At 55.3% G+C, this 13,821-nt stretch overlaps 1 protein-coding gene across 1 annotated transcript in view; it reads left to right on the forward strand.

The window, feature by feature from the left end:
* MYO18B (myosin XVIIIB) overlaps nucleotides 1-13,821 on the forward strand; it is a 243,534-nt gene that overhangs the window by 17,150 nt on the left and 212,563 nt on the right. The window contains exon 11 of the mRNA XM_062182090.1: nucleotides 8,651-8,795. Coding sequence (XP_062038074.1) covers nucleotides 8,651-8,795 — 145 coding nt within the window. The remainder of the gene's footprint in view (nucleotides 1-8,650; nucleotides 8,796-13,821) is intronic.

Consider the following 13,821-nt stretch of genomic DNA (forward strand, 5'->3'; position numbering starts at 1 on the left):
CCGTCTGCGGTTTCAGGCACCTGGTAGCCTGAATGAGGGTGGGGACGCCGTTCGGGTCAGGACCGCCAGATCGCACTGAGATGCGCAGTTTGTGCTTTGTGGATGGCTCTGGAGTCGGTACACATGCGCACACACATGTACACACTAGCACATACATGCACACATATGCTCACACACGTACACACTCGCACATACATGCACACATATGCTTACACACATGTACACACACATGCACGCGTACAAACACACACACACACACACACTGCTCTGCCCGGTCCACAGATCCCTGATGCAGCAGGTCCAGGGAGCAGCTGTAGAATTTGCCTTTCCCATGCGTGCCCAGGTGCTGGGACCCCACTGCTCTGTCCTGGCAGAGCGCGGGGTAGAGTCTGGGGCTGCTGGCTGGCCCCTCCCCGCAGTCCCCTTTCCCCAGGTGGCTCTGGCCAGGGTGGGGCAGGGGGTGGAACTCGCCAGGCCTTCCTCTCTGAGGCCTTTCCCCCACAGCCTGAGAGCACCCGGACGCCTTCACCATGGAGGCAGAGGAGGAGAAAGGGCCCCCGTGCTGGGCTTCCCCACTGCTCGCGTGCGCCTGGGTTGCCAGAGAGTGAGCGCTGGTCTCCCTGCTGCTTTCCAGCTTTCCCGGGCTGGCCGGGTCGTAGGTGTGCGGCGCTGCGTGGCTCCGTGGCTCCGTGGCTCCGGGACATGCTTGCTTTCCCGATGCTTCTGCGGAGTGTCTGTCCCGCACAGGCCCCGGCAGGGTGTCCCTCTCCCAGGAGAAAGCACAGAGCCCCGAAACCTGGTGGAGTTTGGCGGAGGTGGGGCAGTGGCCCAGGGCGGGGCTGTTCAGCTGCTGTCCCCTAGAGGGGATCTGGCCCTTGGGGGCGCCTCTGGGAGGGAGGGTTGTTAGGAATGTGTCCCAGGGTTGTCGGATGCAGCGGGTAAGAGTAATGGTACAGGCTGCCCGTTACATTTGAATTTCAGGTAGAGCCATTTTGTCCCAGGTATTTCACTGGCAAGCTGGAGATATGGAGGCATTTCAAGGAAGGCTGCCTGGAGGAGGTGACTGTGAGGTGATCCTGGGATGAGAGGGAAGTTTTTTAAAGACCTATTTATTCATTTATTTGAAAGGCAGAGTTACAGAGGCAGAAGCAGAGAGAGAGAGGGAGAGAGGTCTTCCATGTGCTGATTCACTCCCCAAATGGCTGCAACGGCCAGGGCTGGGCCAGGTTGAAGCCAGGAGCTTCTTGCAGGCCTCCCATGTGGGTGCTGGGGTGCTTCTGCTGCTTTCCCAGGCCATTAGCAGGGGGCTGGATCAGAGGTGGGGCAGCTGGAAGTCAAACTAGCACCCATAAGGATGCCAGCGATGCAGGCAGTGGCTTTAGCTGCTACATCACAGCCTCGCCTCTTGAAGTTGAACAGGTGCATGGAGGCCGGCATTCTTGCCATAACAAACATTGCCCCGGGACGAACCCGTGTCCTGCAGGAGCATCCCTTGCTTATCTGAGATTCAGCTTTGCCTGAGTTCCCTGTGCTTGGTCTGGTAGCTCTGCAGCCCAGTCTCCCCCTCACTGAACCCTGCTCCCCTCCTCCCAGCCCAGCCCCCCGGCTCCCATCCACTGTGCATCGGTCACCCCGCAGCCGTCGGCTCTGCCATCCACTGCAAAGCCACCGCCAACCGTGGAGTCCAGTGTCGGCAGGTGCAAAGGCGAGGGCCGGCACCTGCGCTGGGGGAGTTCATCTCTCCGGGCCTCAGCTCCTCACCTGTAACACGGGGATCCTCAGTGCTGCTCGCCCCCAGAATTACAGAGAGCACAGTGCCTGGCACTCAGCCAGCGTTAGCATCCATTATTGGTATTATGGTGTTGTCACTGATGGCAGTGTTGGACAGCGGTGCCAGGTGAGGCCTCAGCGGCCCACAGGGAGCACTCCACTGCCTCCCCCTCTACCCAGCCAGGCGCACTGCCTGTGTACGTGGTGCCTAGCCCACGAACTTGGCAGCCCATGGCATGGTTTTTCTCTTACTGGCTTTATTTCCTGCGCATACACACACACACACACACATATTAAAGATTTATTTATTTATTTGAAAGGCAGAGTTACAGAGAGGCAGAGGCAGAGACAGAGAGAGAGACAGACAGACAAAGAGGTCTTCCATCCGCTGGTTCACTCCACAATTGGCCGCAATGGCTGGAGCTGCGCCAATCTGAAGCCAGGAGCCAGGAGCTTCTTCCAGGTCTCCCATGTGGGTGCAGGGGCCCAAGGACTTGGGCCATCTTCTACTGCTTTCCCAGGCCACAGCAGAGAGCTGAATTGGAAGTGGAGCAGCTGGGACTCGAACCGGCGCCTATATTATCCCGCTATGCCACAGCACGGGCCCCTCCCACTTATATTTTTAATGAAAACATCCTATTTTAAAAATTAACACATGCTTCCTGTGAGAAGTCTGGAGCACGCACACAACTGAAGTTCAAGGGCGTCACCACGCGGAGAAGTTCGCCAGCAGCGATCCCAGTGCCTTCCTCTCCGTGTTTCCCTCTGACGGGTTCCCGGGCTCATGGCACGATGCGCACCACCACAAACCTCCACAGTCATGGGCCGTTGCGACTCCTCTCCTGGTGGAATCCTACCTTTCTATGTTATCTCTGTGTTTGAGAGGCAGAGTGACAGAGAGGGAGAGAGAGACGAAAAGGTTCACCCCCCAAACGCCTGCGCCAGCTGGGGCGTGGCCAGGCTGCAGCCCGGATCTGGGCCCTCGGTCCAGGTCTCCCAGGAGCTTGGCAAGGACCCAGCAGCACGACATGAGCCATCGCCTGTTGCCTCCCAGCGTGGGTGGGACTGGAACCCAGGCTTTCCGCTGTGGGACGTGGGCCTCTTAGCTGCTGTGCCAGACGCCTGCCCCCAGGCACGGTCCCCTGAAAAATTTCCCTGGTGTCGTCCAAGTACTCGGTTCCAGGGAGCAGGCACTAAGTCCCCCTGTGCACCTGTCCTGGGCGTCAGCCCCGATGTAGCCTCTCAGGCTAAGGCGGTGCCCCCTGTCACTGTGGCTTCCGCCGTCGCCTTGGGAACTGCGTCTCCCCAGCACCCTCCCGTGTGTTGCTTCTGTTCTGGCTCCTGAGGGTGGGGCCCAGCGTGTCTCGCTTGCTGCGCTGGTAGCCGGCATCGCAGCTGCGAGTGAGGGTGCGTGGCTCTGCAGCACCGGGCTGACCCCCGTCCCTCCCGGCTGCCTGGAGCTTTGCCACGTGGCCCTCAGGGATCTGTTTGCTGGGCTTTGCTCTCTCCCTGTTGTGCCGTTTCACTCGCGGTCCGGGGGTCTCGTGTTTTCCTTCGGCCCCAGTGCCCGGGGCCAGGGAGCTGGGGTGCGTGCTGAAGCCTCAGCAACCGCACAGGAAGGGGCTGGGGGTGCTGGGGGCTCTCCCCCCACAGGAAGGGCTGGGGGTTCTGGGGGCTCTCCCCCCACAGGAAGGGCTGGGGGTGCTGGGGGCTCTCCCCCCACAGGAAGGGCTGGGGGTGCTGGGGGCTCTCCCCCACAGGAAGGGCTGGGGTGCTGGGGGCTCTCCCCCCACAGGAAGGGCTGGGGGTGCTGGGGGCTCTCCCCCCACAGGAAGGGCTGGGGGTGCTGGGGGCTCTCCCCCCACAGGAAGGGCTGGGGGTGCTGGGGGCTCTCCCCCCACAGGAAGGGCTGGGGGTGCTGGGGGCTCTCCCCCCACAGGAAGGGCTGGGGGTGCTGGGGGCTCTCCCCCCACAGGAAGGGCTGGGGGTGCTGGGGGCTCTCCCTTTCCACTTCCTGAGACCCCTGGGATGAGCAGCGCCATGGGCCTGACCCTGTGGGCAGACAGGCTGGACCCCAGCACCGCAGTCCCATCTAGGACGCTTACGGGAAGTTCCTGGTCATCCACTCGTTTCCAGGATCCAGGCACTTAGCTGAGTCCATCATCCAGGTAGCTCAACAAACTCACAGAAAATGCAGTTTAAAAATAAGTTTATTTTGGTTTAAAAAAATATAGCTGAGGTCCATGCAAAGGATCTTCAAAAAGTTCATGGGAAATATGTTACAAAAAAAGCTATGCATGTATTTCTTTTTTTTTTTTTTTTTGCACCAACATAAATTTATTTTTTCATTCATTTTTTCCATGTCCTTTTTTTTTAATGTCCCTTTGCTGCTAGGAGGTCATGGCCATGCAGGCAGAGCATTCCCAAGCAGAGAGATTGCATGCCTGGGTGTGTAGGCTGAGGGCAGGCTGGGAAAGGGTAGAGCTGTATCATGGAAGGCTGCCTGGAGGAGGCAACCAGGTGCTGGAATTGGGCTGAGAGTGAATTAGGCAGGTGCAGGGAGGCCAGCCTCTTTCCAGGTGCAGTGAGCGGCTGATGCCAAGATAAAGTACAGTGTGCAGGGCAGGGTGAGGCTCCTGGCGGAGCTGGCACTTGAGTGGGAGGGCTGAGACCCTCGGTGGGGCTCCAGCCAGGCCCTCGGTGGCCGCCTCCATGCACTGAGTGCCGGTTCCGCCTCCCAGTCCCCTGCCTGTGCCCTCGTCGCCTGTCACAACTCAGCTTTTAAATAAAGTTTCTCTGGGAGCTGCCGGGCACCAGGACACGCTGGAGAGCATAGAGCTTTCATGTTGTTTTCTTCTCTATAATTTGTTTTTCTGATTTTTCTAAACAGTGCCCAGCAGCTGTAGTAGTAACAATAATAATAAGAGGCATCCTGGCCTCCTGGGGGTTTGCTTAGGGCTGTCACTGATTGGTTTTCTGTGGCCGAGTTGTCAAAGGCAGAGGGACGGGCTCTCGGTGGAAGGGGAGGCGGCACTCAGCACACCAGAGCCTCCGAGGCCGGGCATTAGGGGCGTGCTGTTTTCCTAGGCCAGGCTCAGAGAGGTGACACGGCTGCTAAAGGCAGAGAGGGAGGGGGCAGGCCTGAGTGGAGATCCTTAGTGAGCACCACCTGTGCTGGCTGCTGGGCTGACGCTCTCTGTGTGTGGACCCATTTGGTCCTCACCACTGCCCTAGGAGGAGACAGAATGTTATGTCCATTTTAATTCTTTTTTAAAAAAGAATTATTTATTAGAGAGAGCGAGAGATCTTCCACCCGCCGGCTCACTCCTCAAATGCCCACAACTGGGACTGGGCCAGGCTGAAAGCAGGAACCTGGAACTCAGCGTGGGTCCCCGACATGGGTGTCAGGGACCCAAGGACCCAGGGTGGGCGGGAGCAGGAAGCCCCGTGGGGGATGTGGGTGTCCCAGGGGGTGTCTCTACTACTGCACCCCACGCCCGCGTTAAAGGAGCAGAAAGCAAACCCATGTGTGAGGGCAGGAGCACTGTGCCAAGTCCCGGCGCGCAGCGGTCGGGCTGGCGAGCGTGCCCAGCTCTGTCTGTCTGGCTCCAGGTCCAAGCCTGGCTCCTTCTGCACTGCGGGAGTCTCCCGGGTGCTCTCAGCGCAGCCACTCCAAGGTGGAGAGAACATTTCAGATGTTATTATTTTTTTTTTTCACTAAATTACTTGGCAATCTTTGGCTGACCTTGAGGCTTTCAATGCATCAGACAAACCCTGGGCATCTTGTGATTCGACTTTTTTTTTCATCCACTGATTTTTTTTTTCTCAAGTTGGAGTAAAATAGTGAAGTGGATGAAGTCCACTAATTTTTTTCCCCAAAGATTTGTTGATTTATTTGGAAGGCAGAGTTAGAGAGAAGGAGAGTCAGAGAGAGATCTTCCCACCCACTGGTTCACTCCCCCAAATGGCTGCAATGGCCAGGGCTGAGCCAGGCTGAAGCCAGGAGCCAGGAGTTTCTTCTTGGTCTCCCACGTGGGTGCAGGGGCCCAAGCACTTGGGTCATCTTCTGCTGCTTTCCCAGGTGCATTAGCAGTGAGCTGGATCAGAAGTGGAGCAGAGACTGGGACTCCATCAGGTGCCCATATGGGAAGCCAGCATTGCATGTTGTGGTTATACCGGCTACGCCACAATGCCGGCCCCAAAGTCTACAAATTTTAAGCCCACAACTCAATGAAGTCTACATTTGTAAACCCACTGGCAGCCACAGCCCCAGATCCAGTTACAGACCATTCCTCCCTCCCCAAAGGCAGCCGGGAGACCAGGAGACCCCTCCTGAGAAGCCCTGGCCACAGATGTGTCCCAGCCCTGCACCCCCAGCCATCATCCTGTTGTCTGTGGCTGCGCGTCAGTTTTTCCTGTCTTTGAGGTCTACACCTGGAGCCATACAGTGGAAGATTACTGTGATTTGAGACCCCCCAAAGCTCACGTGCTAGATACTTGACTCTGGATTTGTTGGTCAAAGGGGTCTGGAGGTGGGGCTTTGGGGGAGAGAATGAGGGCTAGAGGAGATTGTGAGGGCAAAGCCCCCCACCTCCATTGCGTCAGTGACTGCATAGGAAGAGGAGGAGCCCCCTAACACGTGGGCACCATGCTCTTGCACTTTCTGGTCTCCATGGCCATAAGCCAGATAGACTTCTGTCCTCTGGAAGTGACCCTGTCTTGGGTGTTTTGTTACATCTGTGAACTAAGGCAGCGATCTTTTGTGTCTGATTTCTTCCGTTCGATGTTGGCTCTGTGGGATTCATGTACTTGGCAGGTTGGGTTAACGGCTTTGGCTTTTTCTTTGCCATGTAGTACTCCACGACCGTGCTCTGAGTATCCTGCCTTTCGCTTGTCCACAAGGAGTGGCTTGTTGCCAGGGCATCACGTGTTTGTAGAATCAGTTCTGCAGACATTTAAAACACACCGTCACTGTTTCCTGATCTTAATCATTTCGGATCAACCATTTTGACCCGTGTCCTCTGTTCCAAAATGGTGGAGAGAGAGAGAGCAAGAGAGCGAGAGTGAGCGAGTGCACTTCTGCAGAAGTTTTCTTGTTCTCTCCATGTGAGCAAAGAGGCAGAGGATGGATCCCGTCTGTGATGTGAAGCAAGTGCTCAGAGCCGATAGTAGGAGCCGTAATAAATGTGTTGCCACTGTCCTTTCTCTGCTACTTTGAAATCTCATAAATAACTACGAGCATGTGGGTAAGATGTCTTCCCTCGACTGCTCCAGGGGAGCAGCTGTGGTTGCTAGGTTGAGCTCCTGGTTGCTAGGGATTTGGCGGTCCTGTGGCGGCCGGAAATATGATACAGCAGTTGAACAGCTTTTGCTATTAATTGAAATGTTTCCACAGCAGATCTCTCAATGCCACCACATGCGTTGGCATTGTCCCCAGCGCTCAGTGGACCTCACCTGTTTCCCAGACAGAGGAGGTGACCAGAGGGCAGTAGACAAGGAGTGTGGGGTGGGAGGCGGGAGCACCTGCGCTGGTCTTGCACCTCATATGAATTTGCTGTGTGACCTTGGGCAAGTGCCATGTCACCATCTGCTCCCTGGGCACCAGGCTCTAGAAACTTCAAGCACCTGTCCGCTTCACTGCCTGAGATTCATCACTCAAGTTCTCCAAGCAGGACCCAAGAGGGAAGTCAGAGTTCTCCTTATCTGCTGGTGGATGATTGACAGAAGCATGCCCACCCCCGGCTCACGTCTTCTCTACCCAGCAGGCTTCTGGGCTGAGTCCCTGGCCAGATGGTGTGTGCCCAGGAGTTTCAGGCTCATTTTAATATTCGATCAAACATAATTGGGATCATAAATCTGAAAAAACAAAAGCAAGCAACTGAAACTCTTGTGACCTGTAGACATCGGAGTGTGTGACGTTCTCTTTTCTCTGGCTTAAAAACCTCCGGCAGTTTCCCAAGGCAGCACCAGGGATAGCAGAAAGTCTCCTGTCAGTTGTGGCAGCTGCAAGAGGAGATATCCTGAAAGGAACCTGGGCTTCCTGGCTCGCTGTGAGATCGGGATCGATTAATGATGTCTGCCATGGTCCAAGAAGGCAGAAGGGGACTCGTAGCAGTATCTGCCAATCAGAGCTGGAATTTTAAAGCCCACACCTGTTTTAATATTGTGTTTGTGACCTTCAAGATTGCCCTGTGCCAGCTCCTCATGATCTGATTTCTCCCACCTGCAACAATAATTGTGTCTGTGTCCACAGTCTGTCGGCCACCTGTCGTCACCCCAAATCTCTTTTGTTTGTGTGTTCCCAGTGCCCAGGAGGTCCTTTATGACATCTGATTGGTCGGCTTCATCTCTTTATTCTTCTAGCTTCTATTACAACTCTGTCTCATCTTGTATGGTAGCCCATTGGGTTTTCTTGGATGGGTTTTGTTAGCCCTTCCTTCCTCTGTATCCCACAGTTCTCCACTTGGATCCGTGGCCCAGCACGTAGCCTGCCACACGCTTAGTTGCTTTTATGTCTTTTTGCATTTGTACCTTGAGAGGAGCTCAAAGTCAAGGTCTGGGTTTGGCTCATCCTTGCATCCCCAGACCAGAGCTGAGCACAGAGCACGAAGCACGGAGCAGAGCCTCCATAAATCTGTCCCGAATGATCGCAGGAATGAATAAAAATCACGCTGCATCCCAAAGCCAGACAGAGGATGTTTATAACTTCCCCAGCAGTCCGAGCCCTCACGTCAACACTCCTTAGCTTAATTGTGGATAATTTACTGTGGTTGTCAACTGACCACACGTTCTCCCGAGGCCGACCGTGGCTGGGGGTTGTGAGCATGCATTGTCTGCCCTGTGACCCTCTCTCTTTCTTCCTCCCTCCCTTTGCCCCCAGCCCGAGGAGAAGCAGAAGGCGGCGGCTGCCTTTGCCCAGCTCCAGGGTGCCATGGAGACCCTGGGCATCTCGGCGAGTGAGCAGCAGGCCATTTGGCGGGTGTTGGCGGCCATCTATCACCTCGGCGCTGCGGGCGCCTGCAAAGGTACGTCCCTCACCTGGGTGGCCAGCCGTCTCCTTGGGCAGGTGCCTGCTCTCCATGAGACAGGGACAGGGCCCATCTGTCACCTCCTGTGTCTCTGGGGCCGGTCCTTGGGACACTGCTGGCCCAAGCGTGGTGAGAGGGAAAGAGGGCTGGTAACTTCTAGACTGGCACCGTCCAATGTGCCCAGCACATAGGTCTTCTGTCTGCGCTGTCCAGGACAGGAGCCACCAGCCCCACCTGGCTGTGGAGCGCCTGACATGGCACCTGACTGTAATCTGGTGACTGGGTGGAAGCCGGGGAGGTGCTGTGTTTCTGTGGCCGTACCCGGGAGCTGTTCCCCACCAGGAGTGCTGAACCGGGCCCCGCAGCCCGGCTCCCGCTCCTCCTTAACTGAGTGATCATCCCTGCTTCCATCTGGTCTCCCAGGGTTTCCTGGCGTCCCTCTCACTCTCACCTTTTCCCTGTACTATGCAGCCGTCCACTGTGCCCTATGCTTAGGTCTTGTGACGTCATTTCTCCCTGGCTCCTCTATCGTCTTTACTGTCATCACCTTCATCTAGGCACTGTTTTTTTTTTTCTGGATGTTGCCATAGTCCTTTTGCCTTCACCCTCCCTCCTTGTTCTCTCCATCTTCATCATCTGTTATATAGGCAACCCCCCACCTCCACCTCCTCTGGGCTTAGAATCCCCTCAAGGCTCTCCCCCGCCTGCTAAATCAAGTAAAATTCCTCCGTTTGGTATTCAGGGCTCCTCTCTTCCCTAAGCAATCTTTTCTGCTCGCTCTCTTGTTACTGCACATGGCTCTGGGAGAGAGTAGGGATCATGGCCGTGGCTCCTGGCCCACAGGGCTTCCGGTGACGTGGGTCGTGGTTGCGTCCTGGTCTAGCTCTTTCTGGGAGGGAGTGGAATCAGTTGAACTAGAACTTACCTGTAGGGTGAACACGTGTGTGGATTGATGTCTGTCCTGGGATTCTGGCTAATGCTCTGGGCTCTGCCCCTGTGCACAGCAGATGCCTTGACAAGACGCTGGCCGGTCCTTGCCACCATTCCCACGTCCAGGGGCTGTGGCCACACATCCTAACCCACTGCTTTCATGGTGGAAGTTTCCAGAAGCCATGCTGAGTCAGATGTCAGTACACTGGGGGATTCTACCGTTTAAGCTGAGGACTGATATGCTCAGCTGAAAAAAAAAAAACAAACAAACCAGGAGAAAAGCAAAAGAAAAGAAAATGCAAGAATGGCATTCGACTTTCGAACATCAGCCATGCTGGGTGCCGTGGCTGGTGGCATCTGTACCACTTTGCTCAAGAGGCCATCATGTCTCTCCCTCAGCATCCTGGTCCCCGAGACAGTGCTGTGCACAGTAGCGTGTAAGAGTGTGGCCCCGCCTCCAAGCCGGGTGCCTTCCTCTCTCCCTGTGGATCCCCAGGCACCCCCGAGAAACACCCCCATCTCTGCATCTGACCTCATCTGCACCCAGGGATGAGGAGACTGGGGCATGTGAGCCAAGTCCAGCTTGCTTGTGTGCACCCGGCACAAATAAGAATGATCTTTTCAGTTGGATGAAAGAGCTTGCATCTCAGAACAGATATCTCAGGACACACACAAATTGCACGGTATTCAAATTATAGAGTCCGTAATGAAAGCTTTGCTGGAACACATGCACTTCCATTCATTGACCTGTCTGTGGCTGGCTTCAATCTGCAGTGACAGAGTTGAGTGGTTGGGACAGAGATGTCTTTGTATGGCCTGCAAAGCTGGAATAATTACCAGGCGCCTCTCTGCAGAAAACAATTGCTGACCCCTGTTCTGTGCCCTCACCGTGGAGGGTAGAAGCACTCAGGGGTCTCCGTGCCTCTGAACCAACTGGTGGTGCTCTGAGAAAACCCCTCCATCCTCCCCAGAGCCCCACCCAGACCAGGGAGAGGGGCTCAGAAACCCAGGGTTACTGTTAGCTGCCTTCCATGACACAGCGGAACTCCCAGTTTCACCTGACAAACGTGCACAGTCATGACATGTCAATTTTCAAAGAAAGGAAGAAATGTAGCTGTGACCTCAGTTTGCTGGGTGACCTTGAGTGAGTCAGCTCTCTCTCTCTCTGGTCGCGCTGCCTCGAAAGTGAAAGTCCTGAGTTGGACCAGTGTCTTGGTCCGTTTCCTGTTCCTTTCTGAGACCGGGAAGGTGTAAGGAGGAGGGTTCATGTAGACCGTGGTCCTGGAAGCTTAGTGCTGGCGCTTGGCGTCACGTCGTGACGTGGCAGAGGGCGTGTCCCAGGGTGAGACGGACAGGGGATGTGGCGCACCAGAGAGCTCACTTTGATAACATGACCACTCCTGGGATAACCTGTTAATCCGTTAGTTTACGAGTAAATGAATTCATTCATGAGAGCTCTGACCTCGTGACCCAGTCACTTCCCAAAGTTCCCAGCCCCCGACTCTGCTGCAATGGGCACTGAGTTTCCAGCCCTTGAACTTTTGGGGGGCAGAGTCACACGGATCAGAATTTCCCAATGGAGGTATTGCCACCCCCACCCACCAAACCAAGGGTTTTACATGTGGAGTTCAGGGACGGATTAGTTTGCGCTGGTTGCCCTCATACATTGCTACGAACCTGAAGGCTTAAAACAAGTCATTTATTCTCTCAGAGTTCTGGGGACCAGAATCCAGAAATCGAGGTGCTGTCAGGGCCAGGCTCCCCTGGGAGGCTCTGGGGAAAATCCTGCCCTGCCCCACCCTGCATTCCTCACCTTGCACCCACATCGCCCCAGTCTCTGCTTCTGTCTTCTCCTGTCTCTTCTCTCTAAGACACTGGTCATTCAAATTAAGGTCTGTTCTGTAATCCAGGCAATCCCATTTGAGACTCTTCACTGAACTACGTCTGTAAAGACCCCTTTTCCAAATACAGTCATGCTCACAAGCACCAAGGGGTCGAGCTTGGGCGTATCTTTTTGGGGGGTCACTGTTGAACTCACTACAGGTGTTAATGATATTTCCTGATGGAGCGTGCCAGGCTGCGTGTGGACGTTTGTCTCTGTGCAAAGAGACAGAAACTATGACTTTCACCAAGTGGGAAAACTTGGCTTCTGAAAGTTTAGGAACTACCAGAATTAGTTCATTGTATGTGGGGTGGTGCGTTCTAGACATAACTTCCTGGAATTTTGATTTCTTTTTTCACTTCCTTATGATGTTTTAAGTCTAGCAAGGACCTCAGAGAAACGTCACACGTGACATAAGATGTAATAATTATAGCGACGGTAACAGCCACAGCAGTAGCAGCCAACATTTCATTTGGTGGTGACTGGGTGCCAGGCTCTGTTTGAGGCATGTGATGTGTATTCACTCATGAAATCCTCGCAATGAAGCCAAGAAGTGGGGGCTGTTGCTATCCCATTTTATAGAAGAGAAACTTGAGGCACAGGGAAGCTGGGTAACTTGCCCAGGGTTGCACAGCTAGGAAGTGGCAGAGCTGGGGTCTGACAGCTGCCAGTGTGGCTCCAAAATATGAGCCCTTCATGCTGCACAGTGAGAGACGTCATCTGAGTTTTCTATGATCACTTATTTGAAAAACAGAGACGGAGACAGAGACACAGAGACAGAGAGAGGTCTTCTGACGGCTCATTTACCCCCCAAATGCCTGCAAAAGCCAGGGCTGAGCCAGACTGAAGCCAGCAGTTGGGAAATCAACCCAGGTCCCCTGTGTGGGAGGCAGGGACCCAACTGCTTGAGCCAGCACCTGCTGCCTCCCAGGGTGTGCATTGGCAGGAAGCTGGATCTGAGGCAGAGCCAGGACCAGGCACTCTGATGTAGGATACCGGCATCCCAAGCAGCATCTTCGCTGCTGTGCCCAATGTCTCCCCCCATGACTGGTTCTTGGCCCATGGGGCACCTCGTCTGAGCCCAGAGCCCTTTCCCCACAACCCAAAGCTGAGGTTATCTCATGAGGCTGTGGACTCACCAGGCTGGAAGGTTCTTCCTAAACCCCCATCCGCTGAGAATCTTGATTTCCCTATGGGGGAGAGTGGACGGGGACTTGTCCTGCAGGTCCTATGGCTGTTGCTGGGGATCTACATAAGGACTGTGAAACTGCCAGGCAGACAGCCTCTGATTGGTCCAACTTGGATCACATGACCAATCCCTCGGCTGTGATAGGACGAAGCTCCTTGACTGGTGCTACATGCTGGGGGCGGGGAGAAGGCTGTTGCCAGGAGATGGCTCAGGGCGCCATACTGGGCAGCTCTCACATGCTTGGAAGGCGTCTCTGAGTGAGGATCTAGGAGAGCAGAGTTCTGATTTCCGTCATGGCTTCCTGAATGTGGAAACTGAGCCGATTTCCCTTTGTCATCAGCGTAAGAGTCACTCCACAGAGGCGGAGTGTGAGAGATGACGTCCAGCCTAGCTGGGGACTTTGGACAGCCTTGTTCGCTGATGGCAGCTGGAGACGTGTGGTTGTGGTTCAGACCAGGAAAGCCACGAGGGTTCAGCGTTGGGGCAGAGGCGTCTGGAGGAGGAATCAAACCCATTTTACAGAGGGGGAAACCGAGGCTCACAAGGTCGAAGTGCCTCCAGCTAAAGGCTGTGCACTTCTGAGTGAGGCTGAACTGAGTTCAACACCAAACATCTCTGGCCTTTAGTGTCTCCCTCTCCCCGCAGGCTGGCAGTGGGGCTGGAGTGAGGATTGATGGAGCAAGCTCAAGGAAGTGCGTTTAGGCTGGGTTCCCCTGAGAGCAGGATTTGGGAGCCTGCGACTTACTTGGGAGAGGACCCCAAGAGGCACCTGTTAGGGGGACGTGGAGCTGAGCCAGATAATTCGGGGTGCCCTGCAGGGCCGTTTTCCTCGGGGCACTAGGGGTCAGTCTCTGCAGGTGTCCGGGCGCATCTTCTAGGCAGCCTGGATTTCCCCAGTGCTGCTGCGTGGTTGAAGTTTCTCCTGGGCGGCGTTGGCTTCCTGCCCTTGCAGCCTGCCCTGGGTCAGCCCTGAGCAGGTCCCTGCGGGCAGACAATGCAGAGCGGAGACAGCAGCCACCTGT

The sequence above is a fragment of the Lepus europaeus genome, chromosome 23 (assembly GCF_033115175.1).
Source record: "Lepus europaeus isolate LE1 chromosome 23, mLepTim1.pri, whole genome shotgun sequence".
Lineage (NCBI taxonomy): Eukaryota > Metazoa > Chordata > Mammalia > Lagomorpha > Leporidae > Lepus > Lepus europaeus.